We start from the raw sequence: 26,854 nt of genomic DNA on the forward strand, positions 1-26,854 counted from the left end.
GGCATAAAAAGAGAAAAAATGTAAATATATGTTTAATTCAAGGCTAATAATATAAGCATGAATGAAAATATATGAACAAAGAAATTGATTATTTTTTATAAAGTGAAATGTCAATTGATTTAGTGTTTGTCTCTTCAGAAAGCCTCATTGACAAAAAAAAGTAAGTCTTAAAAATTAATACCCGAACTGCACATTGCGAGCGCTCAACACATTTTGAGTCTTGCTTCAGGACTTATGCGTGCGTTTGATAACGTTGGTGCACCCACAGACTTCAAATCCTGGGTTACCTCTGCGCATAAATAATATAATTTTCCGTCAAAGAAAGTTTGGAGGAACCTCCTGGTCATAATCTAGCTCTGCCTCTGCTTTTATAGAGCAGTTTTCTCCATCTCAAATTATCTGTTGCGGTTTCTAAAAGTATTTATCTCAAATTAATTATTGTTTTAGAAGTTTAAGATAAACAAATTATCTTTTTAAACCATTTCAATTCAAAAATACTTCCTCCGTTCATCAATAGTTGTCTCCTATCGACTTGACATGTATATTAAAAACTATTAAATGATAAGGATAATTTTAATGTTTTAAAAAATACTTTGAATATTCAATTGCATTTAGTTTTAAAGAAAAAATAAATAAATAAATAAATTATCCATTAATTTTATAAATTAAATAAGTATTATTGAACATTTATTTTTAGTAAAGTGATTGTTGTGCTTCTCTGTTTTGTAGACGAGTTGAGATTGTCTAGCTGCGCTTTTGGTGTTGAGGGGGATTTCTTTTAGCTGACGAAATGTTGGGCTGGCAACGGCATCTTCAGTGCATACTTCGTCAGGCTGGGAAGAGATATCAACAAAATCAACCTACCTGTTCCTTTCAATTCATTGTTTCACTCAAAGGCAACTCCACTACTTGGTAAATCTTGGTTTTCAATGTGGATCATGATAAACTTGTTGTTGCTCGGACTCTTCAAAAATGTCGACGGATGTGTCTCGGATACTTCAAAAACCTTTTTAGAGAGTCCGAGCAACATACAGCGAGTCAATAGAGTAAAAGCAAATCAGATTATGGAGTCCGAAGATCTGCTTTTAGTCCTTTTCATTTATGATGTCTCTACATCCACTTATTTGATAGCTGAAAATTATGCACGTTCTAGGTGAGGTACCTTATTTACCAAGGCTGCAGAATACACTTTCCCCTTGCATCTCTCCACCATTGTACCAATATCTACAACATCTGGTAATACTCAAGAATTCCTTTACTTGATCATTGTGCCCATATATGACATTCTGTGATTGTGTTTTCTTGTATCAGCGGGATAAACTTTTTATGTGGTAGAGCTTCATGGTAACAAAAAATTCTTTAGTAGGAGACTTTATCTTATTTTCATAGTTCTAGGGTGGCGTAAAGCATGTGCCATACAAGCAACTAATTCCTGCACTGAACCATTTACAAAACAATCTAAATATGAGCACCTTAATGTACACGTAGCTACTACTTATCAAGATAGCAATACACACACACCCTGATAGTTTAAGATATCTATAAGAACATATTATCACAGTATGTTTTTAAAACGCCTTTCTTATTTTGACATCTACGTTTCCAGTATAGATGTGCTAATTCCTGCGCCTGAAATCTCCTATTCAATTGCTTATCACGGCTTATACTCTTGCAAACTACAAAAGGCACTTATGCTTCTTTTTCTTTATTTTTTTCATAGCTGTGGTGTCGGGGCTTTTGTTCTTTAGTTATCAAATAGCTCACCTGCAAAACTAGAAGTTAATTGGTTCAAACAGTTTCATTGTTTCTGAATACTTATTTTTCTTTTGATAGGGGTTGTCTAGTTCAAGGACATTACTTGCAGATGATGCAACGCCAATTTCTTCTCCATTAACACCACTGTTAACATCAAGTACGGGAAGTACAGAAGCAGAGAAAGCAATTTCTAAACCTTCAAAAGTTCAAGCAGTTTTGAAGGGTATAAAACAGGTACGAGATGCCACTGCCTTCGGGTTTTACAGGACATAGTTCTCCCAGTTAAGATTGGGCGATTGCTTTTCTTTTTTGTTTAACTTTGGTGCCGGGGACAGTTTGCTTGCACCTCAACTAATCCAACCTTTACTTGTTACCTCCCACCAACGTAACTTATCGAATAGCTCTGTTCACCAATTTTTAGACAGGTCTGACGAAGTCACCAAGTTTGGTTCGAAGGGTTATCACTCCAACTCTTTGGCCACTAGGCCGCCATCCCCTCAGGGGCTGAAACATTTTTTTCTCCTGAAATCTCTCTTTATTATCTGCTCTCAATTTTTCTTCTCAATCTATTGTAAACCTTTGTATCAGCAAATCTCTATCTCGTCAAAAAGGACTAATTTCAAATTTTATATCAATCAACTACGTCTCAATCTTAAAATAGTTGTTGTTTTCTATATGAATCATCTTTTCTCAAAGAATTGATCATAGTTAAACTATAGATGAACTACGTTTCAATCTCAAAATAGTTGTTGTTGTCTATATGAATCATCTATTCTCAAAGAATTGATCATAGTTAAACTAAAGACGAACTACTTGGACGATTATTAACTTACTAAAATTCTCCTTTATTTGAGCTTGGAGCCAGCTATGCTTTTGGTGGAGTTCGATTGATTTAACATTTGAAGCAGTTTGTGGTGCTTTCTACATTCTATCTCTTGCCTATTTTTCACCTTGTATGTTTGCATTTTCACGGGTCATGACATCTCAGTTTTACGTGGTCTGTAATCTTGCCTTATTTTCTGATAAATTTTTCAAATTTGGAAGTGCATGTGGTAGTTATAAAGCTCTGCTGTTTGTTGGATTGGGATCACTAAAAATCTTTATTGATGTTACCCCATTCAGCAGCAACTGCTGATAATCCTGGACCTGCTGTTCTTTTATATTTTAACGTGTTGTCCTTTTCAGAGCCCGAAGAAGGTGAACTTGGTTGCTGCATTAGTTCGTGGTATGCGTGTTGAAGATGCATTGTTACAATTGCAAGTGAAGGTAAAGCGAGCTGCCAAAACTGTCTATCAGGTAAGGCCACTGAAGATATTATATTAGAAGTAGCTGCTTCTACGACAAATATGTTGCCCACGATTCCGTCAAAACAGGAAACTGCAAGTTGTAGTACTATTGTTTATCATGTACACTGAAATATGAAGAAGTTATTTACGCATAGTTCAAGTGGGACATAACGGAAACATTTGTCGTGTAGGTTATACACTCAGCTCGGGCGAATGCAGTGCATAACCATGGATTTGATCCGGACCGACTTCTTGTTGGTAAAACAACAGACAAATAACATGTTTTCCATCTCATTTCTATCCTTCAGAGTACTTCATCCTTATTGAAGGGGAGCCTTGGAGTAACTTATAAAGTTGCTGCCATGTGAGAAGCCTTGGAAACAGCCTCTGGCAGAAATGCAAGGTAAGGCTGCGTACACTACACCCTTGTGGTGGGGCCCTTCCTCGGACGCTGCGCATAGCGGGAGCTTTAGTGCACCGGTTGCCCTTTTAGAGTACTTCATCCTTATCATGTTTTGGTGCAGCTGAGGCATTTCTTGGGAAGGGACTTTTCAAGAAAAGATTGTCCTACCATGCTAAAGGAAAGTGTGGGATGATGGTGAGACCGGAATGTAGACTGACAGTGGTACTTAGAGAGATAACACCCGAGGAGGAGGCCGAGATAGCTAAGTTGAGAGTAAGCAACTTCAAAAAGCTAAGCAAACGCGAAAGACGTCTTGTCCCTCATAAGCTCATTGAGACTACTCCGATATGGAACCGCAAGGGCAAACCCAGAAGTAGCGGCGCAGGTGCTGTTGCAGAATGAGCTTCGGTCCGTTGTAGTTTGATTTTGTTTTAGAAACCTATGCAAATCACATAAAGATCAATGGTTGATGAAAATCCATTGCATCTCATCACATTTTTTTCTTTTTTGTAAGAGCTGCAACTTAAGCTTAATCCTTGTTTTCTTTTTGTAAGGCAACATGCTCTCCCTTATATAGTTGTTGAAGTGCCTCTATGTTTCGCTCGATTTAACTATCTGGTATCCAAAATTCATTGGCTCGATTAATTTTGATTCGTGTTGGATAAGCATAGGAGCCTTGAAGCAACTGTAAAGTTGGTTCGAGCTGTGGAAGCAGTCACTAATGTTTTGCATTAGGATAGACTATCTTACATCATCACACCTTGTGGGATATGGCCTTTCTCTGAATCCTGCGTGAACGCGAGATGCTTTGTGCACCGAGCTGTCTCAAGCACGTATGTAAGCAGATAAGAAGGAATCACCTAGTAGACGGGAAAAGATACTCTTGAGTGCTCCTTATCTGCTTACATGTGCTTGCGATAATTTTAATGTTTTGAAAAATACCTTGAATATTCAATCGCATTTAATTTTAAAGAAAAAATAAATAAATTATTCATTAATTTTATAAATTAAATAAGTATTATTGAATATTTTTAGTATAACGGAGGGAGTAATTCTCCCATTGACAACTTGCTCCTTATTTTAGTGTATGATATGATAGAGTCAGATATAAGACACATTTGACCATTTTTGTCTGTCTCCCATTGTGTGATAAAGGTGCATATCCTTTATGCATGCATGCTGTCTTTTAGGTTTCTGTATTTAATTATATCATTTATAGGTCTAAAAGGCACATGTGACAAAAGTTCAAAAATATTATTGTATCATGAATAGAGCAAGACATAAAAGTGAACTCGAACTAGCACTGCAAAAACATCCATTTGATTATTTTTATAGAGCAGTTACTGTCACGTCTCAAAGTATTTCTCCTAGTTTTTAAAAATATTTATCTTAAATTACTTGTTAATTTGAAAATTTTAAATATTTATCTCGTAGTTTCTCTCTTGTTTTTAGCTATATTCTTGAGACTTGAGTAATAATAATTCAGGGACTATGTATAAGTTTCTGGTCAATAATAATAGAGTTAATACATAATGACCCTAAACTTGACACCAAATTATAACATTGACCTTAAACTTTGACAGTACATAAATATGACCTCCAATCCTACGTGGCAAAACACGTGTTCAACACACAAAACTGGACGAGTCCAGCTTAAAATCTAAGGGCATAATACATAAATATGACGTTAAACTTTGATAGTGCACAAATATGACCTTTAACTATTCAAAACTACACAAATATGACATTTAAATGACTTTTCACTATTATTTTTGGCTCAAAGATGAAAATGACATCTAATTTCTTTTGTCATTGCGGAAAATAAGCAATATTGAAGATTTATTAATTAGGTGGGTTACCCTCATACGAAAAAATCGCGTGGGTATGTATATATATTATAGAGCAGAGGGCGAATTTAAGTTATATAATATATCTAAATATAATTTATTTAACTATTAAATTATAGATGAAACTATACTAATAATAAAAAAATTATAGTTTTAATAAAACGTTATTAAATTAACGTTATTAAGGATAGTAGTAGTAGTATATTAAATTAACGTTATTACAATGTTATTAAATTAACGTTATTAAAACATTATTAAATTAATGCAGGGGCGGACCTACGTGGTTGCCATGAGATTCGGTAAAAAAATTACATTATATATATAAGGTAGAAAATCTATATTTATAGCAGTTTATAGCATATCTATAGAAACAGTCTCCAACATTGACAAGAGTTGTAAACGCAAAACTAAAGCTTGAACCCGAGGCAAAATGATGCAGACTTCACATCCACTATATGTCAGAAGCTCCATTCGCCTACATAAAACCACAAGAGAGAGAGAGTTAGTATAAGAATTAGAAATAAACCAAACGTAGAACGAATTACTAGATGACAAAAGACAGAAATCCTTGACGGAAATAAGCTATTTTTTTAATCAATTCACCAAAATAATATGTTTTTTAAAATTTTTACAAAAGTAATATAAACGTGGTTCCCAATAACGTTTTATGTTTTAAGAAAACTTAACGGCTCAAACGGAATTGTTGTTAGACGTTAGAATAGAAAACGTTACTCACAGTAACGTTTTCACATAAAACGTTACTGTCAGTAACGTTTTAGACATAAGATGTTACCATCAGTAACGTTTCTCTGTAGCTCTGCCACATAAATTTTTTTGTATAAATCTGACATTAAATACGTTATTAACAATAACGTTTTAGCTGTAAAACGTTACTCCGAATAACAATTCTATCAAATCAACTCCCATCAATTTTTTTGACCGAAGTTTCGCCTTAAAATCGTAATCATCAGTCACATTTTCAGATAAAAACGTTGCTGTGAGTAACGTTTCTGCAAAAGTTGGGGAGTGTTGACAACAAATCTTTCAGCGGCCTTCTAAAGAAAGCTCGAGGCTAGCCATGGTGACACTTTCATTGGAGCAAACAGTTGAACGGTGTACCCGTAGATCTCAAACATCGCACCAACTTGTAGAGCAAAAGGAACTATGGACAAGCACATTCAAAGTAAAGTGGGAGAAGAACTATGGAAGTTCAAAAAGGCACCAATGTCCAACTCGTAATCAAACTTAAGTGGATACTCTTAAAATTCCTAACCCGTTTAAAGTCTAATGAATTCTGTTTTGTGGATTATTTCTAAGTCTAATAATTGTTTCAAGAATGAATTGAGTAGAAATCTTATACCAACATTTCAGCTAGCATTTGTAGCATTAATACTTAAAGACATAAGAGTTGTTGGTGTTTTATGTGAAGTGATTTTCAATATAGCTTGCAACTCTTTTCTATCTTTCAAATGTCATCTGAGAGTATGATGTTTCATCTTACAAAAGTCCCGGGAGGGCAAAATTTGCATACAAAACTTTGTTGAAATAAATTTATAGACTAGAGCTCACTCGAGATATCAACAGCTTTAGATTGATATCATGTAGTTGAATTCTTAAAAATTTTGCCCAGTTACTTTTTTCATGGTTTTCCCAGTATTGATCCGGTAAATAATGGACTCACATTAAGCTGATAAATGATAATAGACATAGGAAAACATAGACCATGATAAAGATTGGAAAAGATGTCGATACCAAGTTTTTTTCCCATAAAAGTACACACACAATTGAAAATCAAGCAAGCATTGACAAAATTTCCAATGAAACATGTGATACAAAATTCATTGTTTACAGTTATGGCCCTCTAGAAGTTGGGAAGTTGTTTCTAACGCTATGCTATATTCATGACATAAGCTACAAAATAAATAAGCTTCTTGTTTCTTAGGGGAATGCGGACCAGCTACAATTCAAGAAACTGGGAAAGAGCCATTGAACCAGTGCTCAGGCAAGCCTTCAGCTGAAACCAGAGGTATTGGGTATTTCAAGACTATGACTTTCAGAATGCCATCTGCCCTAAACTGTGGGAAATATAATCTAGGATCAACTGGTCCTGGCAAAATACCCACTTTAGAAAATAGACATAGTAACAACAACACCACAAAATAGACAGCAGAGAAATTCATTTAAAAGTACTCACTCTTGTGCCTTACTCCAGGCAGTGCAACACGAATGTACTGAAGTTCTCACATACTCTCTAGGATTGAAATTTGAGAATTAAAAAAAAAAAAAGATCGAAGACTAATCCTTCCCATCCACTTGTTTTCCCTAACTAAAAATTTATATCAAATTAGTTCTAAGGTACATAAAGCCATATATTTATCAATAACCCCAGCCAATCAATATTAGTTCAAATTTGCTAATGTACATAAAGAAATATATTTATCAGTTATGCAAATAAGAATGTACTCTCCTAGATAATAGTAATACACTTCGCAGGTTCAACTTAGGACACAAAATCTGACACTAAAATCACTGCCATCTACTTGTAGCTATTGGAAAAGAACCTAAACGTTGAAGTCATTGTGAACAACTTAAGCATAATCCATCGCCCATCTTGGATCAAATTAATGATCACACAAAGAAAAGGGAACAAGATCAACAACAACAATAACAACATTCCCGATGAAATTCCACAAGTGAGGTCTAGAAAGGTAGAGAGTACGCAGATCCTGAATATTTTACACAATGCAGCCATAGACCCTCTTCATTTCCCTCATACCTGCCAGATATCTCAAAGCTCAAGGCAACTTGTTCATCATCTATTCTTTCTTCTCATATAAATTTGGGTAAAAGATATTTAATACTAAAAGGATAGTGGTGCCTCATCTTGGTATTTTGCTGTTTCCAGTGTTTAGGTAGATTTATGACAAAGAAGAGCATAAAGGGCCAAAAGGAAACAGTGGAAGGGAAAGAGGAGTACTCATGAAAGATAGGAAGATATGATACTACTTTTGGCAGGACTTTCTTTGTAAAGTTATGAAAGCATTTTGTGGCTAATGAAGATTCTCTAGTTTAGGACAGAGCATTTATTCATCAATAAAATATTCCTATATATCTTTGGTCTGAACACTAAAAAGATTAATTGATGATGCGTCACTTACTGTACAAGATGTACTAGCATTACTGCCTTATCTTAATGTTACTATCTAGTCTATCTTATAAGGGTATTAGAAAAGAAAAAATTCAAATGTCATACCTATAATTTAAACTTGCAACTTATACTACAAGCTTTTCAATTCAAGATCATTCAGCAACACAAGTACATTTTATCCTATTCTTACAGTTAAATTTGTTAATGGAGTTCAATACTTCAATTGAATCAACTTTCATAAAATATGGCTCAGGCCTGCCCTATGTGCACTAAACAATGACAAATCCTTGCTAGTATATGTGGCTATAGCCCTATATACCAAACCTATGCAATCGACAAACCATTGCAAAAACTAAAATAGTGAACTATGATTAACTTTATTACTGGCTATTGGTGATATCTGAATATCCACTAAGAATTGAACAACGCCAAACTATTTCTTATTCTTCATTTTTGCTACTACATATTGCTTCATTTGTTTTTTTATCTAGTCATTTTGTTGTCGTCATTTACTTTTCAATCCCGCTTTATTTACACTTTCTTAGAATTGAGGTCTATCGAAAATAATTCCTTTACTTCACAAAGGTAGAAATAAGGTCTGCGTACATTCTATCTTACCTAGACCCCACCGCAGAATTACAAGGATATATTGTCGTTATTTACTTTTCAATCCTGCTTTGTTTATACTTTTTTAGAAGCCACCAACTACCCAACAAATTTCATAGCACATAGCACCTACTATACCTGTCAACTCTCTCGATTATCTTACAACATAATGTTAAGCTCCGCAGATAACCATAGCACCTACTATATCTGTCAAATGATCCAGTACTGAGATCTGTATAAAAAGCCTAGAAGTTCACCTTGGACTTCGTGTACCACCATCTACAGTTTCCCTAGGACTCAAATTCATGCTATATTAAACTTCAAGTCCTCTTAGCCTGAGAATAATTAGTTTAATAGCGCCCGCAAAGTCTAACATCCATGATTCTCTTGAATATAGATGAGTGGGTTCCAATTCCTCACCACATGTGAACTTAGTAGTTTAATGGGAAAAAAATGTCACAGAAATCATAATTTAGAACATAGTTGACTAAAATTTGAGAAATACAAAAGTTTAAAATAGAGAGTCAAGTTGAGTCTAGAAAAATAGAATAAATTCGTACCAAAAACACCTTCCTATGACGTTGAGCCTAGGATTTTGCAATCTGAAACACAGCCGAACGAACAATTACTCAGATGCATGGAGTAGCCAGAGGCGTTGAAAGAGACGAGATGGAGTAGCCAGAGGCGTCAAAAATGACGACAACAAATTTTTTTTCTTTTCGGAATTAGGACACGGGCTACCAAGTGAAAGAGAGAGAGAATTTTCTTTTCAATTAGGGCACTGGTTGCCAAAGTATTAGGCATGATAGTTTTATTTGGTTGTAAAACGTTATTAATAGTAACGAATTACTTATAATACGTTATTATAAGTAACGTTTTATCGTTCGTTAAATATCAAACAAAGTCAATTTTTACTTTTATATTTTTTAATAAAATAATAAGATAATACGTTTACTAATTTTGTAAAATTTTGAAAAAATATATTATTTTAATAAATTAATTTAAAAAAATAGCTTATTTCGGTCAAAAATCCCAAAAGACATGCATAGCAGATTTCATTAGCCTTGACCTAACGACGGAGACACGCAAAAATCTACCAAAACGTTCCACCACCTCAGCTTGAAAATATTCCTTCTCGCCATTTGTAACCGTAAAGGTAAGATAGTAAACATCGTATATGCCGCAGTCATCTTCATTAACCTTGAGAATGTCATTGACCTCATATTTAGTGTCCTACAAAGAATACAAGGGAGCTTTGTCAGCGTTCTAGAGAAAACAAGCAAAAGGAACAAGTAGAAAGACAATAGGAAGTGTGACGAGCATACAAATTTCTGATTGTACAGCTTAAGTGCCCGTGCAACATAATCCTTCATCATTTCAACATCATCAGGTTATTCCAAGAAGTTTGGCCTAGGGAATACGGTAACCCCTAGATGCGCACCAGGATAATCTTTAATGTCTATCATCACTGTGTTCAATTGTCTCTTTTTTTCTTTCTAATTTATTAGTAATAATGTTTTGATGCAGAAAATTGTTAGGATCGATAGATTCAACAACGTAAGCCTCAAAAAGAAAAGTATGGAACAAATACAAGATCTTATTCGGATGCAACCCATTACATGTGCTATTCGTTCCTACCTGAGTCTTCATAACCATAGATCGAAGGTTTATATTTATCTTTTTGTATTAATGTTTCAAGCAATTGACTCTCTCTCCCTCTCTCTCTATATGTGTGTGTGTGCGCGCTAATTCTCTGCCGCTACTATTTTGATTGTCAGTTCTCTGCAGATACTTCTTTATTGAGAGGCTTACAAAAGCCATAAACAATGTGAGGATCAGAGGATGCAAAGGTTTAAGGACATGCAGGTAGCATGCTACTCACTTTTTAAAGTAAATGTAATCTCATAGAGAATATGGTGATGCAAGGATTAGTACTAATGAGGTGTAGCTTAGTCAACATCCTCCCAACTTCCTGGAGTGATGTTAGAAAGTCTATCAAGGTATGCACTCCATAAAATTTTTGGAGAATTCAGCACATAATTACTAAATACAGGAACTTGTATTTCAAGTGATGTTAAAGTGCTCCTTTTCCCCAAAATATAATTACAGATTCATCTCATTCCATAACACCAAAAAGCTGATTGATAAGATCGAATATACACTAAGGACAGGTAAGGTTTTCAATGAAAAAGGTAATTACTGAAATAGAACACTGTTGAACCCTGACTAACAAAGTGAAACCACATAAAATGACATCATGAATCACAATTTCTAGTGGAGGCAAGTTCCTCAATACAAGAGGAGTTCAATTACACCAGAATTCTACCTCTGAGCAACCATGCCAATCGGCGTTATAACAGTAGCAGTAACAGCAACTGCAGCAGTCTTAGCAGTACAAGTACATCTTCTAGTGATAGCGATTAGAAGACTTCAGGAACTGGTGATTTTGAAGCAGATGCTTATTCTTTGATGTGTAGACAATCTGGATTATCTTCTTTGGATCGGTCTCAAAATGACAATCTTAAAACGGTGTGCTTCTCGTATAAATTGAGATCTCTTTAGAATTTGTATTTGTATGGTTTGTATGCTCTATCTTATATTTGAATGTGTAGTCCTTGATTCAACCTTAACTTCTCTTACTTTCTATGACTAGTGATCTGAAGACTATTCTTATTATGACTTGCTATCTCATTTATTTTTTTTCCAAAGAGGTACATGTATATAAATATCAAGTCTTGTCTATCATATTTTTTGGAGAAAGGTAACCATTTTTATGAAGTCTTGTCTATCATTTAAGAGTCCATCATATAGGCTATGCTTTCTTAGAGGATGGTGTGTAAAGTGGGACCTAGATCTCTAGCTAATTGTAGCAAGTGAATTAAGTACTTTTTGTTAGCTTCCTGTTATTTTTCACTTTTATTTTATTTAGTATGTTGATGATATGAACTGAGCTTAAATGAAATTCATGTACCCGACCCCAAGAACTTTGGCTTGGACACTATATATGTGTTAAAAGATCCATAAATTAAATACAAAAAACAGATTTTGAATCCAGCAAATCAAATGGGCAGAGGTAGAACCCCAAACAAACAAGAACCCATAGAGTTCTTGTAATTTTTTGCATGAATATTTTGAAAGGACAAGGTAAGTTTAATAGAGGAAACCATTTTCCTTTAAGTTTCCTACTTGCAGGTTAAAGCGAAGTCTCTCGCAGGAAAGTTTTGCCTTGCTTTTTGCACTAGTTTCCTGCTTACTAAACGCACAAAACTATGTGAAGAAGTCTACATTCCGCACTTTCCTTTTCGATTTTTGGCAACCAAATGTAACCTTAGTGCTTCTTTTCTTGCATGCATTAACCTTAGTGCTTCTCTTCTTGCTTGTTACTAAAAATGTGCACAATTCTAGTTATCCATAACGATATCATGTGCTGGGTATTCTTTTGCTCTTCTCCATTCGATACTTATGGTGTATGTTTTTGTTTTAAAGGAAATGGCGAATTTAACACTTCAAGTTTCTTTGCAGGGCTTTAAGAGGTCACGGACTGGGATTTCTGAGTCATTTAGTCAGGGAGGAGCAGTGGTAAATCCGTTAACAAGTGATTATGCCTCAAGGGAAGTTAATAGTTCGGCAATAACTGGAGGAAATGATCAGACTGGGCTTCAGTGGGGTTGGGATGATGACTATAGAGATGTAGGGATGGATATTCAGGCACTTCTCCCAGAGTTTGGAGATTTTGGTGATTTCTTTGAGAATGATGCTTTGCCATTTGGAGAGGTAGTTATATTGTCCCTGGATGGTAAATCGTGGTCACATCATCTCCAGCATATATGTTACAAGTCTTCTTAAGACCCTGATTATTCCTCGACTTTGAAACTTACAAGTTAGATCTTAAAATCTGAGAATTGTCAGGATTTAATGGAATGAATTGATGGGGTTGGTGGGCTTATTTTGGTGTATCCGTCAGCCTTCATGTATCAGATGGAAGGTTGTGCTAATCTATGAAATTGTGCCTCTCTATCTCATATGAGGTAGTGGTATGAACTGCGTGCACTTACTCTCCCCAGACCCCTCTTTGTGGGAATACACTGGGTATGTTGTTGTTGTGCAAACCCAAGCACTTTTGTCAGGTGTAGGAATGATCCAGTAATTTCATTGCATAATTTCATTGCAAAACCTCAACTAGTTGATTCCTTAGTGGATATTTAATTACAAGACTGTGAATGAAATGGTAGGAATTACACACAGTGGATCCTTAGTCTGGAGGATTGTCTTATTAATCCTTTTCTGTAATTCTAGTGGAAGGTCAATTAAACTTACCCTGCTTAGAGAGATCATTTGTTTGATTTGCATCCTGAAGGAATGTGGTTTCTCATTTTCTCTAATAGTGGGGTGAAGGGGCATCCGTCTTGGAGCTCTGACATAACACAGTCTCCCAGAGTCTGATGATTGTAATCAAGTGTATCTGGCTAACATAGGTGCACAGTTTCGTTTTGACTAGGAGTTGCTTCTCCTGTTTTTCCTTCTGATATAATGTCCAAAAGATTAATCACATACTTTATTTCTTGCAATCAGTTACTGTCTTTGGTCCTGAAATGAAGTACTATGTATATGAGTTTCTTTTTTTTTTTTTTGGTTTTCATCGTACAGTGTGTATAATCATGCCCATGGGAGATATCAATTCTACATATGACTTGAATACAGATTTGAAATAGTTGAACGGCTTCAAAATATTTGAATGCTGTGTATAAGTTATTAACTGAATGCATATAAGAGATGAATGGACTGTTTAGTGGATGTTATGGAACACTAATAAATGCCTACATCTTGCGAGATGAATACGAGTTACCTTGTTGTAGTAGTCGATATTGTTCTTTATGTGCTTTCCTCATCAGGAAATGAGCTGATTTCTCCTTTTATTTTTGAAGCCTCCAGGAACTGCATGAGTCTCAGACTCTTATGTTTCCTGCCTCAGATAGTGTGGATGTTGGTAGCAGCCCCTGTCCTTCGATGATGGACGTGCAAGATCAGCTTCTTTTGCCAGTAGGTTTTTCGTCCTTTGAGAGCTTTAATCAACCGCCACCTCCATCAATTCTGGATGATTCACTGAGCAAGCATCAGGAGGTTATTAAAAGTGCTGCAGTTGATAATCAAGTAAACAGTACTTCTGCATCTATTGCTGGTGAATTTGATCACTTAATTAAAGCTGAAGCTCTCATGTCCTTCGCTCCAAAGTATGGAGCAGTTGAAACCCCTACAGGAGAACTCCCATTTGATTTTCAGGAATCCCTATGTTACGAAGTCCCGGGAAGTGGCGACTGTGAATTCAAGCTCAAATAACTATGTTTACCCAGCGACCCCACCTTTGTAGCCTTGCTTTGATGCATGTGAGGAGAAGTCCGGGGTGACTGTAAACCTCAAAGCAGGTACCTTAAGGCATGATACAGGCTCCATTCTTCAATCAAAGAAACATTACACTCACATTGAAAGTGGGAAAGAGAAAAACAATGATAAGTTGTCTGGTTATGTACGTAGTTGCGCCACACGTGAGACTCAAGTAGCACTATCTCCGTTTTCTGCTTTCAATTCAACAAATTCTGTTAAAGGTATCCACAATAAAACCGATAAAGCCAATGAAGGCTACTAAAAACAGACAGCTCTGGTCAATCGATCAAAACTGTGCTAGCAACAGAAGTTGAATGCCTTATGTGCCAGACATTTATGTGTAAGATATGGCATACACTATTATCTTCAAGTGGCTGCCTTTCTGTAGGCATGAGCAGGTTTTCCAGGAGTTCCAGTAGAAACCATTCACAAGGTGAAGCAGTGGTCTCTGGCGACAATTTGTCAAGCAAATCTGAGATGAAGAAGAAAGAAATAATACCAGTTAGGATAGCGGGTGATATTGATGGAGGATTACTGGATGGGACCCTTAATGCACCAGTTGGTGTGTAGCGCTCTGTTGGAGTTTCTAAGGGAATGAAGCAACCAACAGCTGGTTTAGAATCTTGCCACTCTGTCCAGCATAATTCTTTCATTGAGGATAGCATGCTAGTTTATGGGCTAAGGCAACCACTTCAGGAACTCCTAGATGGGATGGCTTTACTTGTGCAGCAAGCCACATCTCTTGTTGATGTTGCCCTAGATGCCGATAGCAATGATGGTTCTTTTGGTTGGCTCTCACTGCAGGAGCAGTGGACGCGTGGTTTTCCATGTAGATCATCCATGGTTCATGCAGGTTGTGGGGGAGTATTGGCTTCCTGTCATTCGCTGGATATTGCTGGTGTGGAGCTTATTGATCCACTTTCAGCTGATGTGAGCTTTTGTTTTTTAGTAGAAGCATTATTCTTAGCTGGCTTGCTTTGTCTACTACCCTAGGCTACAGTGGCTTGTTTATGCTTGTGGTTTGAAGTTTCATAAGAATGCAACAATTCCACTGATAACCTACTCATCATTGTGATACTGTTGATAGATTGGGATGTGCTCTCAGATAATCTTGTGGAAAAGAACTGTTAAATGGGATTTTCATAAATTTCCTTGAGTGTAGCTGCATGGAGATGAATGAATTGCAGTCTGTTATCTGTGTATTGTTACTTCAGTGCTTTCCTCTTCATGAAGCTGATTGCTTTTTATCAATGACATAAAGTATAGAAATTTGTTATTTTCTTTAATAGTGCTATCTCCCCAATGTATAGCTCTCCTTTTTGTTAAATTTAGGCGTCACATTTGCTAGTATCTGAGTTGAAGGACAGTTCTTTCCAAGTGTGATTTTTTTTCTTCACATTGATTAGCACGTGACTTCTCTTATTGTAGCTTCCATGGTTAAAAACACCTGAGACAAATTGTTAGTTTGGAATGGTCAGAATATGTATTTTACACGTTGCCAAGTTTTGCACATTACATATATTTGGTTTTCCATCTCCTTTCACAACCATACGTAACATGGAAGCCTCTTCCTTCAGGTTCAGGCATCATTTACCCTCACTCTGCTGCAGAATGATATAAAAGCAGCTCTGATATCTGCTTTCGGTACTATGGAAGGTCCTTTATCTGTTATTGATTGGTGCAAAGGTCGCCGTCAATCAAATGATGGGGAATATCCGGTGACACTTTTTCTGCAGCGTCCACTGAATGTCGAGATTCTTCAATTACCATATCGTTGTCTGTTGGAGAACCTATAAGTTCATCTGAGTCTTGTGCTGGTGAATCATCTAGTTTGAGAGGTATGGATTGATATGTCATATTGTCGCTATCCTACAATGGTTTTTTTTTTTTTTTTTTTTTTGTGGTAAAATCATTTTTGTTCTCAGATGGCATCAGGGTGGATGAGGCAAGTGAGCACAGATTAAGCCAAGATACTTGCCTATCAGAATCGGAGCATCAACTGGATTCAAGGCTTAGGCCAACATTGGCTGCAGTACCGTACCCGGGTATACTTGTAGGTTTTTTATACTGAAATTGGTCCATCCTTGACCATTCCTCATTTTTTGGATCAGTGAGCATTTCAGGTTGCGTTTACTCCATGTTTTTAAGATAGTAAATTTCTTTATTTTTCATGTGCTGGCCTTATTTCCCCCTGCTGTGCTATTAGTTATCTCTATAAGAAAGGCATGCCCTTTTTTTGTTGTGAGATAACTAGCTAACTTTTTATGCTGTGATTTGAGTATAGCTCTAGCATTGTCGCCTCGCCTCTTACTAGTTCTACAACTTCTTTCTAATGGATTACTTTTATGGCTTCAACCTTGATTACTCAATTAAATAAAAGCATGATGGAGCTGCATTTGCTTCTCCCATTCACTTTTTAATGTAAAGGGCTCACTGATCAATACATAAACAAATGCAGAGGACTTCCCAGACATTGTATTTGATTGTTAGTACTATTTTCTTTTTAGTTTGTTCTAAATTAATAGGTTGGGTATGGGTTCTAATTTATAATTTTACAAGGTTTTCGCTCTTTATTATAGTGTGTGAATACAACTTATATTTCGAGTCATGTTAAAGTACTTCTTTTCCCAGAATATAATTTGTGGCCAACTTCAAGGCCATTGATACCAGCGTGGATATTCATTGAATTTGTGCAAAACTTTGCCAATAGCCACATATATAATTTTTAGATAGATACAATTAGGGCTGGATATAAAATATCGAAAATCAAATTATCGAATCGATTTAAAAAATTTGATAATTGGTATTCGGTAATTTGGTATGGTATTTGAAAGTGAAATTTTAACATTTCGATATTCGGAATTGGGTTTGGTTCAAGATATTAATATCATTTGGTATTCGGTATTTATCAAATATTGAATTGAATTTAATATATATATATATATATATATATATTAAATTCAATTCCAACAAATAAAATAGAAAATTCTTGAGTAGTCTACTTCCCTTTGAATGATAAATCCCTTAACTCTTAATAATTAAATTAAAGGAATACCTTGGAACCCATAAGAGATTTAAAGTGTCATTAGAGATGAAATTCTAAATGATTTTGACCCGAATAAATAATCGACCTTTTTTTATTCAATCAAAAATGATTTTATCATTTTGGAATCCGCAATTCAATATAGATGGATCTTTCCATTGTACAAGCAAGATTGGTTGGATTAGCTCACTTTTCTGTAGGTTATATATTCACTTATGCAGCTTTCTTGATTGCCTTTATGTCGGGTTTAATGGTAGATGCTCGGGACCAAGTTACGATTATTTTTTTTTCTGCTTTTGTGTTAAGCTTATCAATTTTTATTTTTCCAAAATGTAATTTTTCCGAAATGCGAGTTGTCTAGGCACAAAGTCAAACAAGTCCAGATTAAGTTCGATTTTTGCTTCTTTTTTTTGCTATTTTAGCCTAACTCATTGATTAAGAATTAAGAGACTTGGTGAATTTAATTATGTATACCAAAACCCCACTCTTGACGAAAAGTAAAGAAAACGGATAAAAGCCCAGTAGAAATTACTTATTTTTCGAGACCCCGTTTTCTTGGAAGGCTAGGGGTTATAGTCGATGTCGATTCATTTTTTTTTTAACGCCTCTAGTTCAAAATCGAACAACTTTGATTTCATTCGGATCCCTTATGGAGATGAGTCAATGTATAAGATCTAAGATGTGAACAGAATTTGAAAAAAAAAAAAAAAAGAATTCTACCCATAACATCTATGTCAACTTTTGGTCTGAATACAGATAAAATGATTTGCTTTGTAGATGATTCTTCTCTCTAGTGAAGGTAGAGAGAGGTTTTCAAATCAGACTTCAAGTTGGAGTGCCACTTGTTAAGAAGGCAGAGACCGCCCCAGGCTTCGCCCTAATTCCCATTTGAATAAGATTAGATTAGTCTCTCTAAATTCGTTCTCGAAGGATTCATCGATGGAATTAGGTCTATCTAACCAACCCAATAGACAATAGTATTAGTTATTCCAAAAAATCTCTTGAAACTTGATAATATATTCGTAAAAAAATAAAAAGAATACCAAATAAGGTTTCTATTAAATATACTCTTTGAAGTTTAAACGTACATTTGCAGTTCTTCAACTTTAATATGGTAAAACTAAATACCGTACCGAACCGAAGTTTAATTTACCGATTATCGAATCGATGTTTATAAGTATGGTATGTGGTATCTATGTTCTAATACCGATTACCAAATTACCGAATCCAAACTTTAAGAATAGCAAATCGAATACTGAACGCCCACTCCTACATACAATCATCCTGTCAAAACAAAGAGTATGTAGGAGAAACCAAAATAAAGTAAGTTTTGGGGGGCTAAATGTAAAATTATCAAGTATGTAGGAGAAACCAAATATAGTAAGTTTTGGGGGGCTAAAAGTAAAATTTGGGGCTCTATTTAATGGGGCCATACATAATCAACTTGTTGTTTCTGATTCCCAATTCTTAGCTCCATCCATCCTAGGGTTTGCTTTGTCAATCAATTCGCTGTCATGTTGTCAACGCCAACGCCACCACATCCGCCGTCACGGGAACCACCGTCACCTTCACCGGAGTCGGAGCCGTCGTTGAAGAAACAAAAGGTTAATGAGGAGGAATCGGATTCGGATTCGGATTCGGATGATCGAGGATCGAGCAAATTCGGTGAATTGGAAACTTTGTGGGATGCGGTGTTGAAGCTGCCCAGTGAAGGCATTACAACATATGACCATAACAACGTCTATGATGGGGTAAAAGAAATGTATACCCCTATTTTTCCTGGTGAGCACGTTTCGGATGAAGATATCTGGCACAACTATCTCTGATAGATCAAGGAAAGTGATGTAAGTAGCGTTTATATTATATTTATCATACACATATGAGCCGATAGTTAGTAGAAGTAAGCTCTGCATACACTTTACCCTCCCCAGACCTTACTTGTGCGCCCCTCCCCCTCCCTGCATATAAAACCTGCTGTTTACTCCATTTTCATAGTTATTTATTAGAGTATAAGTTATTCTTTTAGCAGCAGTATACACATATATTGTTACTAGATAGTTACTATAAACATCTCACAGGATGAATTGTGACCTACACCTTGATAACTGGGAGGAGTGTAGAAATATGCTGTTGGTTTAGTTCTAAGTTGCTCGAACTCTTCAAAAATTTCCGCACCCGTGTCGGATCCTTCAAAAATACACTATTTTTGGAGGATACGACACGCACCATAGACATTTTTGAAGAGTCCGAGCCACTTAGGATTAGTTGATTCCATTCCGTTGCTTTAGTCATCCACTATTTTCTACTGGTTATACATAAGCTGCTCTGCTGTTTGCGAGTATAAGTTTTATATATATATATATTGTTACAAGATAGATACTATTGAGAACTGGGAATGTGATATTCACAAGTCAATTTATTGGACTATATATTACAGTACTGCTTTTTCATTGTGCAGCCTAGTTTTTCTTCGAAACAAACACACTCACTCTTTTATCTTCTCTCAAAAGTAGGCTTACCATTTTATACACTTAACCTTGTGCATTTTTTTCAAAGCAAAGAATATATTGGTTTCTAGAGTTGGCTGACTTTTACTTTGATGATAGGGATTTGACATTACAGACTTTCCTGGTTGTGGTCCACTGGCTACCATATAACCCATGACACCCTCCGAAGAAACAAAGGATTTTGCTGAACAGGCACTTGAGCTCTACAATGAGGATAATGTATGTGTACTCTACTCACATTGTCGTCTTTTCTACTTGCTCTTTTTCTTTTTTTCTTTTCCTTCTCTAGAAAGCTGAGTGGGTTCCTCTCTATGTATTCATTTTAGGGTACTAAATATAAGGTCAATGAGATTCTCAAGGTTAACAGATTTTGCACCGAATACTTCCATTTCTATATTACCTTTACGGTTACGAATGGCGAGAAGGAATATTTTCAAGCTGAAGTGTTGAAAGATGTAGATGGATCTCTGGAGTGCGAAATCATTAGGCCAAGGGTAATGAAACCTGCTATACATCTCTTTTTGATTTTCCTTGAAGATTTGCAAGAATGGATTGGAGAAGCCCCTCAACTAATCTCTATCCCATTATGAATGCTCATTTTTGCTTTGTCAAGTTTATCTAGTAATTCAGTCTTTCTTTAATTGATGATTTTTAGTTTTCATACCAACTCTCTTGTGCTCTCTTGTGTAGGAGAAGGGAGCTTTGGGCATATAGTGGATGTGATGATGTCTGTGCATTGTTTTGCTGCCTCGGGTTCAAGCTGCTTTATCTTTGTGTTAACAAACTCTTGTCAATTAGTTTTGGAAGTGGATTATCCAAGTCTAGTCTAGTCTAGTGTAAAAAGGAGATCAAAAAACAACTGGTGACCTTTGCTATGATGTATTATGGAGGATTGTAGTGTTTCACTATTATATATCTTGTTGTTTGGTTGAAGCTTAAAGGAGATATTTGTATTCCTTGCATTGGTTGATTCATTGAGACGAGATAGGTTGTTGCGATATGTTTAAAGATAGACGTGCCAAAATTTGGAAAGAGACTTGACCTCGTAGATATTAATAGAGTAGAGCTATGGTGTTTGGACTCTCAAAATACGACTCTTAATGCATGCGTGTTGAGGATCCGAAAAGTCTCAAATAAGTAGAGCAGAGTACCATGAATGATGCTGCGTCTGATAGACATAGTTTTAATTTAATGTATCATTCAAGAAATATATAGTTCGACATAATTAAGCCTATGGTAAGTTGAAACCATAAGAAAAAAAAAGCCAAAAAATGAATTGTTGTGCAATGAACAACATATAGTTACCAAGCTAGTAGCCGTAGGGGTGTTCATGAGTCCCAAATCAACTTTTCATCAGTTTTTAACGTTCTAAAATCAAATCAAACCAACACAAATAAAAATAACAACCTTCGGTCTTTTCGGTTCTATAATTTTAGCTAATTAAATTTTTAAATTTCCAAGGCAAAGTGCTCTCTAACAAACAAAAGTTCCAAATGCGTCCTTGCTTCGATTAAATTTGAGTGGGCCTTGGAAAATTTTCGAGGCATGTTGCTATCTAACAACCAAAAAGGTCTACTTTTATATGTAGGACTTTGAATTCGAGATCTCTAAAGCTAGTTTATATTTTGAATTAGCCAATTGATGTAATGTGTCAAGGCTTGAGATGTTGAAAGTGTTTGTAGGTCCAGTAAAGCTCAGACATTTTTTCAGTTTCTACAAATCAGGTTATAAACCGATAAAGCATTATTCTTTACTTGGCAGAGTAGATTACACATGTAACCAAGATGTTTTCAGGTCAAATAGGATTATTTCCAAGCTAAGCAATGAGGGTCAGGTTGATGAAGCAAGGAACCTGTTTGACAAAATGCCTGAACCAGATGTTGTGTCATGGACAGCGATGATTGCGGGTTACATAAAATGTGGCAAGATTGATAAAGCAAGGGAATTGTTTGACAGGACTGATGCAAAGAGAGATGTTGTTACTTGGACAGCTATGCTTGCTGCGTACGCCAAGGCGAATCGGATTCTCGAGGCTGAGATGCTTTTCGATGAAATGCCTGAGAAGAATGTGGTTTCATGGAATAGTTTGATTGATGGGTATGCGAAAAATGATAGAATTGATAAGGGTTTGGAATTGTTTTGGAAGATGGGGGAGAGGAATGTGGTTTCTTGGAACATAGTTATAGCAGGATTGGCTCGGAATGGGCGAATCAACGAGGCAAGATTGCTTTTTAATAAGATGCCTGAGAAGAGCGTGGTGTCTTGGACTACAATGATAGCAGGGTTGTCGAGATATGGGAAAGTTGACGAGGCAAGAAAACTTTTCGACAGGACTCCTGAGCGGAATGTGGTTTCCTGGAATGCTATGATTACTGGGTATACGCAAAACTCGAGACTTGATGAAGCGTTTGAACTGTTTGAGATGATGCCAGAAAAGACTGTGTCTTCGTGGAACACAATGATCATGGGATTCATTCAAAATGGGGAACTTAGCAGAGCTAGAATATTGTTTGATAAAATGAGGCAGAGAGATGTGGTTTCTTGGTCAACAATGATTAATGGCTACGTGCTTGAGGGGAAAAGTGAAGAAGCGCTAAGAAATTTCTGTGACATGCAAGTGGATGGTTGGGTGAAACCAAACGAAGGGACTTTTGTGAGTGTTTTGGGTGCTTGCAGTGACTTAGCCGGTCTTAGTGAGGGAATGCAAATTCACCAAATGATTAACAAAACAGTATATCAGGAGAATGAAGTGGTCATATCAGCACTTATAAACATGTATTCAAAATGTGGAGATGTAGCAACTGCAAGGAAAATATTTGATGATGGCTTAAGAGGCCAGAGAGATTTGATCTCTTGGAATGTTATGATTGCAGCATATGCTCACCATGGGTTTGGAAGAGATGCAATCAATCTCTTCAAAGAAATGCGACAATTGGGATTCAAACCAAACGATGTGACTTACGTGGGATTGCTTGCTGCCTGCAGCCACTCAGGTTTGGTGGAGGAGGGGTTAAAGTACTTCAATGAGCTTTGTAGAGAGGATTCCGTAAAATTGAGAGAAGACCATTATACCTGCCTTGTAGATCTCTGCGGTCGAGCAGGAAGACTCAAAGAGGCCTCGGATATTATTGAACGGCTTCCAAGAACAGAATCAGCATTCATTTGGGGAGCCCTTCTTTCGGGTTGTAATCTTCATGGAGATTCAGAAACAGCAAAATTGGCTGCAATTAAACTCTTAGGGATTGAAGCAAAAAGTTCAGGAACCTATTTGTCATTGTCAAAATTGTGTGCTTCGAATGGAAAATGGAAAGAAGCTGCAAAGCTGAGGACACAAATGAAAGACAGAGGGTTGAAGAAGCAACCAGGTTGTAGCTGGATAGAAGTTGGGAACAGAGTTCATGTATTTTTAGTTGGTGATACATCTCATTATGAAACTGAGGTTATTCACACATTACTTGGAAACCTTCATGTGAAAATGAAAAGGATTGGCTGTCCAACAATAGATGATTCTTCAGAGGTAGAAGACTTTCCTATTATCTACTAAGTTTTTGTTTCCTCTTCTTTTCCTGTTCAAGTTATGAATGTCACTACTAGTGTTCTTCTCCTAATACTGTCATTTACAAATGTCATCTTAATCATATGATTCCCTTTATGGTACGCTGGTACTCCATTCTCGGTTCTTACAAGGTAGGCTCCTGTTCGGACTCACTCGTGAAATGAAGGTTCTGGCGTTAGCATTAAGGCCTTTCTCTGAGAGGCCCTCTCTTGACTTTAATCATAACTATTTTAATCAAATCTCAAGTTGATAGGTTTTAAATTTGCTCCACTCAATGACATTGTACCACTTGTTGGTTTTTGGTTTTTGGCAATATAATATGTATCTTCCCGTTGAAGAGATAGACAAATTATGAATTAATAATGATGGAGATTGCTTGCTTAATATTTTGTCAGCTTATGTACTACAAACTTATTTAGCAACTTAATTGTTCTCTTCATCTTAAGTCAATTATGTACTGGCAAATCTTTCAATTTTGTAATCAGCCGCCCCTCATGCATTACTATGGATTTTCTTTTTCTCCACATAGATTAGAGAAAATCAGTAAAATGAAAAGATATATATAGTTTTCAACTTGCATTAATGTTTCATCTATCATTATCTGTATGATAATTATTTTACTAAAAAAGAAAGGAAAACAATAGTGGATGAGTTGGATTTTGCAATAGGGACACCTTATTTGACCCAATTCTTGAACCATTCAGCAGTGTTACCAAGCTGTCATACAAAGTCTTTTTTAAATCCAAGTTGTAGAAGTCATGTTACAAATTTATACTATAATATAAATACTATTATAAACTATAAAGTTAGCTGCCCCTTCAAGTTGACATAATTATTAGTGAGAATACCCATTTAAAAAATGTCATAGCTTGTCTATAAATTTGGATACATAGTTTTCTGAAGCAAAAAAGAAAAAAGATCATTCAGAGATGGCATCAAACTCCACCTCAGTTGCTCTCCTTACTCCTTACAAAATGGGGAGTTTTGAGCTCTCTCATAGGTACTGTTTAACTTTCCTATCTTTTGTTAGTAACCATATGGTATTCGGAACCCACTAGCCAGACCAATTCAGTATTCGTTCTGTGTGGGGGTCTTTAAAGGGGGAAGGATCAGGATCTCTCCATTTTCGACTCAAACGGCAGACTCTGGTTAATGGTGAAGGGATCCTTCTCACCACATTCCGTGGTGGTAGTTTGTGTGGATTTCAGTTTACATGCATTTACTTATTTGTTTTGAGATACTGAAGCATATATTGTATTATATGTTGTGATATGCAGAGTAGTGATGCCACCAATGACAAGGAACAGATCATACAATAATACTCCACAACCACATGCTATTGAATATTATGCTCAAAGAGCCACTAAGGGGGGCTTCCTCATTTCTGAATCAACTAGTGCTTCTGACATCTCCAATGGGTAAAGATCTAGTTTTAGTTTCTCCTGTATATGTTTTCTGTTAATGATAAACTTCAAATCTTGGGATTGAGATTTTATTTATTGTTGTATTCGCAGGTCCCCTAATATGCCTGGAATTTGGACAGAAGATCAAAAAGAGGCTTGGAAGCCCATTGTTGACTCTGTTCATGGCAAAGGTGGTGTCTTTTTTTGTCAGCTTTGACATCCAGGGCGACTATGTGATTCAAGTCTCAACAATTTTCTTATAGCTTGGAAAGCAGGTAATAAATTCATTAAATTAACTTGGATTTGATATATTACTAGCTCGATTCTCATGTTTAATTTGCTGAGGGTAATTTGATGTAGCCTCTTTATGTGGACTTAGGAAATCTTTGTCTCTCAAGCTAACTTTTATGGTTGAGCTAGGCTCAAACTCAACTTTTTAGAGATCTATGATAGTGAGTTACCTTTTATCCTTTATAACATTATCCAGTCCTGAGTCCCGACCGGGGCAAGAAAGGGTGGGATGTGCTAGAATGCAACAACATAAAGGCGGATGTAGTGTTTAGGCACCAAGTTCATCCGGACCTAGTACTTTTTACGCGAAACATAAATTTATATGTAAAAATTCAGTAAAATGGCTCCAACTATCAGATCTGGATCCGGCCATAGTTTTAATAGTACAATAGTTCAATGCTTTCTATCAGGTTTAAATCCTTGTTCCGCCTTTGTGAGCCAATTTTTAGTTCTTGAGCTTATTGTTGTGATTGAGTTATGATGAAGATCCATTCTTTTTAACATATGTTACTCATGGAATAACAATAATGAATGCTCATGTATTTTGATCTTTACTATGTGTAGTACCTGACGATGGTGAGTACTTCCGACCAACACCAAAGCAACTAAAAGCTAATGAACTCCCTCTCATTGTCAATGATTTTAGAATTGCAGCTTACAATGCCATTGAAGCTGGTAACTTATCCATTAATGTAACATAACTTTTACTTGATAAATCGTCACTTAATTAACATTTTAGTATTCCTCGTATTAAAGGATTTGATGGAGTGGAGATCAATTCTGCAAACAGCTACATAATCGATCAATTCTTGAACGATCAAGTCAACGATAGGACTGAGGAATATGGTGGAAGCATTGAGAACCGTTGTAGACTTGCTCTCGAAATTATAGGAGCAGTTGTGGAAGAAATCGGAGCGGACAGAGTTGGTGTAAAACTCTCTCTTTTCTCCGAAGTGTACGGGGAAAAGGACTCGAACCCAGAAGCATTGTCGACTTATTTGGCTAGTGAACTGACTAAGCTGGGAGTTTTATATCTACATGTTTTCGAGCCAAGGGACGAACCTCGCTGTCTCAAATCAATTAGAATGGCTTTTGGAGGGACACTTATTGCTTCTGGTGGCTACAATAAAACTGAGGGAGATGAAGTTATAGCTGAAAGTTATGCTAATTTGGTCTCGTTTGGACGTTTGTTTTTGGCAAATCCTGATTTGCCTAAACGTTTTGAAGTGAATGCACCATTGAACAAGCATGATAGGAGCACTTTCTATTGGACTGATCCAGTTTTGGGCTATACTGATTATCCATCTCTTGAAATTGCTTGTAAGGTTATTATATCTTGGAAAACTTACTTCATGTGATGTATTCAAAATGTCGACGGTTGCATGTAGAATCCTTCAAAAGTAATGTATTTTTGAAGGATCCGAGACTAATAATATGCCAAATTATGATGTAAACTCATATTTGCCTATATTCTTGACCATAATCATGCATGATTTTTTGGTTTCTCACTCAGTGTTCAATATTTACTTTGTAGTTGGAAACACTCCCAGAATTATTTACATATATAAAGCTCAAACTCGGAAACCTCCAATCCATCCCACAGCAAATCTATAGAAACAAGTCTTCT

The 26,854-nt window shown here is 36.1% G+C and overlaps 3 protein-coding genes and 1 pseudogene across 5 annotated transcripts; all 4 read left to right on the plus strand.

Moving 5' to 3' along the window:
* The first annotated feature begins 1,125 nt into the window (after positions 1-1,125).
* On the plus strand, positions 1,126-4,050 carry LOC124885194 (50S ribosomal protein L22-like). The gene is made up of 5 exons (XM_047412313.1): positions 1,126-1,236; positions 1,834-1,989; positions 2,941-3,051; positions 3,233-3,299; positions 3,566-4,050. Exons 1-5 carry the CDS (start codon positions 1,141-1,143, stop codon positions 3,844-3,846), a joined length of 711 nt encoding a protein of 236 aa, XP_047268269.1. The 5' UTR covers positions 1,126-1,140; the 3' UTR covers positions 3,847-4,050.
* Positions 4,051-10,119: 6,069 nt separating this feature from the next.
* Positions 10,120-16,898, plus strand: LOC107869972 (mediator of RNA polymerase II transcription subunit 13). 3 transcript variants are annotated; one of them, XR_007055365.1, is made up of 7 exons: positions 10,120-10,467; positions 10,573-10,710; positions 10,824-11,574; positions 12,568-12,819; positions 13,971-15,357; positions 16,005-16,265; positions 16,353-16,898. XR_007055365.1 is itself a non-coding variant. In XM_016716335.2 (4 exons), the coding sequence occupies exons 2-3, from the start codon at positions 15,022-15,024 to the stop codon at positions 16,221-16,223; spliced, it is 555 nt and encodes a 184-aa protein (XP_016571821.2). In that variant the 5' UTR covers positions 11,779-12,819; positions 13,971-15,021; the 3' UTR covers positions 16,224-16,265; positions 16,353-16,898. The 3 variants fall into 3 exon arrangements, 1 of the variants encoding a protein (XP_016571821.2); XR_007055366.1 differs by having other exon boundaries at positions 10,824-10,911; XM_016716335.2 differs by lacking the exons at positions 10,120-10,467; positions 10,573-10,710; positions 10,824-11,574 and having other exon boundaries at positions 11,779-12,819.
* Positions 16,899-18,817: 1,919 nt separating this feature from the next.
* Positions 18,818-26,695, plus strand: LOC107869970 (pentatricopeptide repeat-containing protein At2g35030, mitochondrial-like). Its single transcript, XM_016716328.2, has 8 exons — positions 18,818-19,314; positions 20,077-20,196; positions 20,304-20,471; positions 20,668-23,494; positions 24,811-24,951; positions 25,048-25,211; positions 25,792-25,902; positions 25,984-26,695. Exons 4-5 carry the CDS (start codon positions 21,641-21,643, stop codon positions 24,850-24,852), a joined length of 1,896 nt encoding a protein of 631 aa, XP_016571814.2. The 5' UTR covers positions 18,818-19,314; positions 20,077-20,196; positions 20,304-20,471; positions 20,668-21,640; the 3' UTR covers positions 24,853-24,951; positions 25,048-25,211; positions 25,792-25,902; positions 25,984-26,695.
* LOC107869971 lies at positions 24,307-26,695 on the plus strand (annotated as a pseudogene).
* Positions 26,696-26,854: the final 159 nt, after the last annotated feature.

This window comes from Capsicum annuum, chromosome 5, assembly GCF_002878395.1.
Source record: "Capsicum annuum cultivar UCD-10X-F1 chromosome 5, UCD10Xv1.1, whole genome shotgun sequence".
NCBI lineage: Eukaryota > Viridiplantae > Streptophyta > Magnoliopsida > Solanales > Solanaceae > Capsicum > Capsicum annuum.

Excerpts from the sequence above, each read along its gene's own strand:
- LOC124885194 (XM_047412313.1), top strand. The coding sequence starts at position 1,141 with ATGCACGTTCTAGGTGAGGTACCTTATTTACCAAGGCTGCAGAATACA. Across the intron at positions 1,990-2,940 it reads TTTTGAAGGGTATAAAACAG|AGCCCGAAGAAGGTGAACTT; the intron begins GTACGAGATGCC and ends TGTCCTTTTCAG. Across the intron at positions 3,052-3,232 it reads CTGCCAAAACTGTCTATCAG|GTTATACACTCAGCTCGGGC; the intron begins GTAAGGCCACTG and ends TTTGTCGTGTAG.
- LOC107869972 (XM_016716335.2), top strand. The coding sequence starts at position 15,022 with ATGAAGCAACCAACAGCTGGTTTAGAATCTTGCCACTCTGTCCAGCAT. Across the intron at positions 15,358-16,004 it reads TTGATCCACTTTCAGCTGAT|GTTCAGGCATCATTTACCCT; the intron begins GTGAGCTTTTGT and ends CTCTTCCTTCAG.
- LOC107869970 (XM_016716328.2), top strand. The coding sequence starts at position 21,641 with ATGTTGAAAGTGTTTGTAGGTCCAGTAAAGCTCAGACATTTTTTCAGT. Across the intron at positions 23,495-24,810 it reads CAATAGATGATTCTTCAGAG|AGTAGTGATGCCACCAATGA; the intron begins GTAGAAGACTTT and ends TGTGATATGCAG.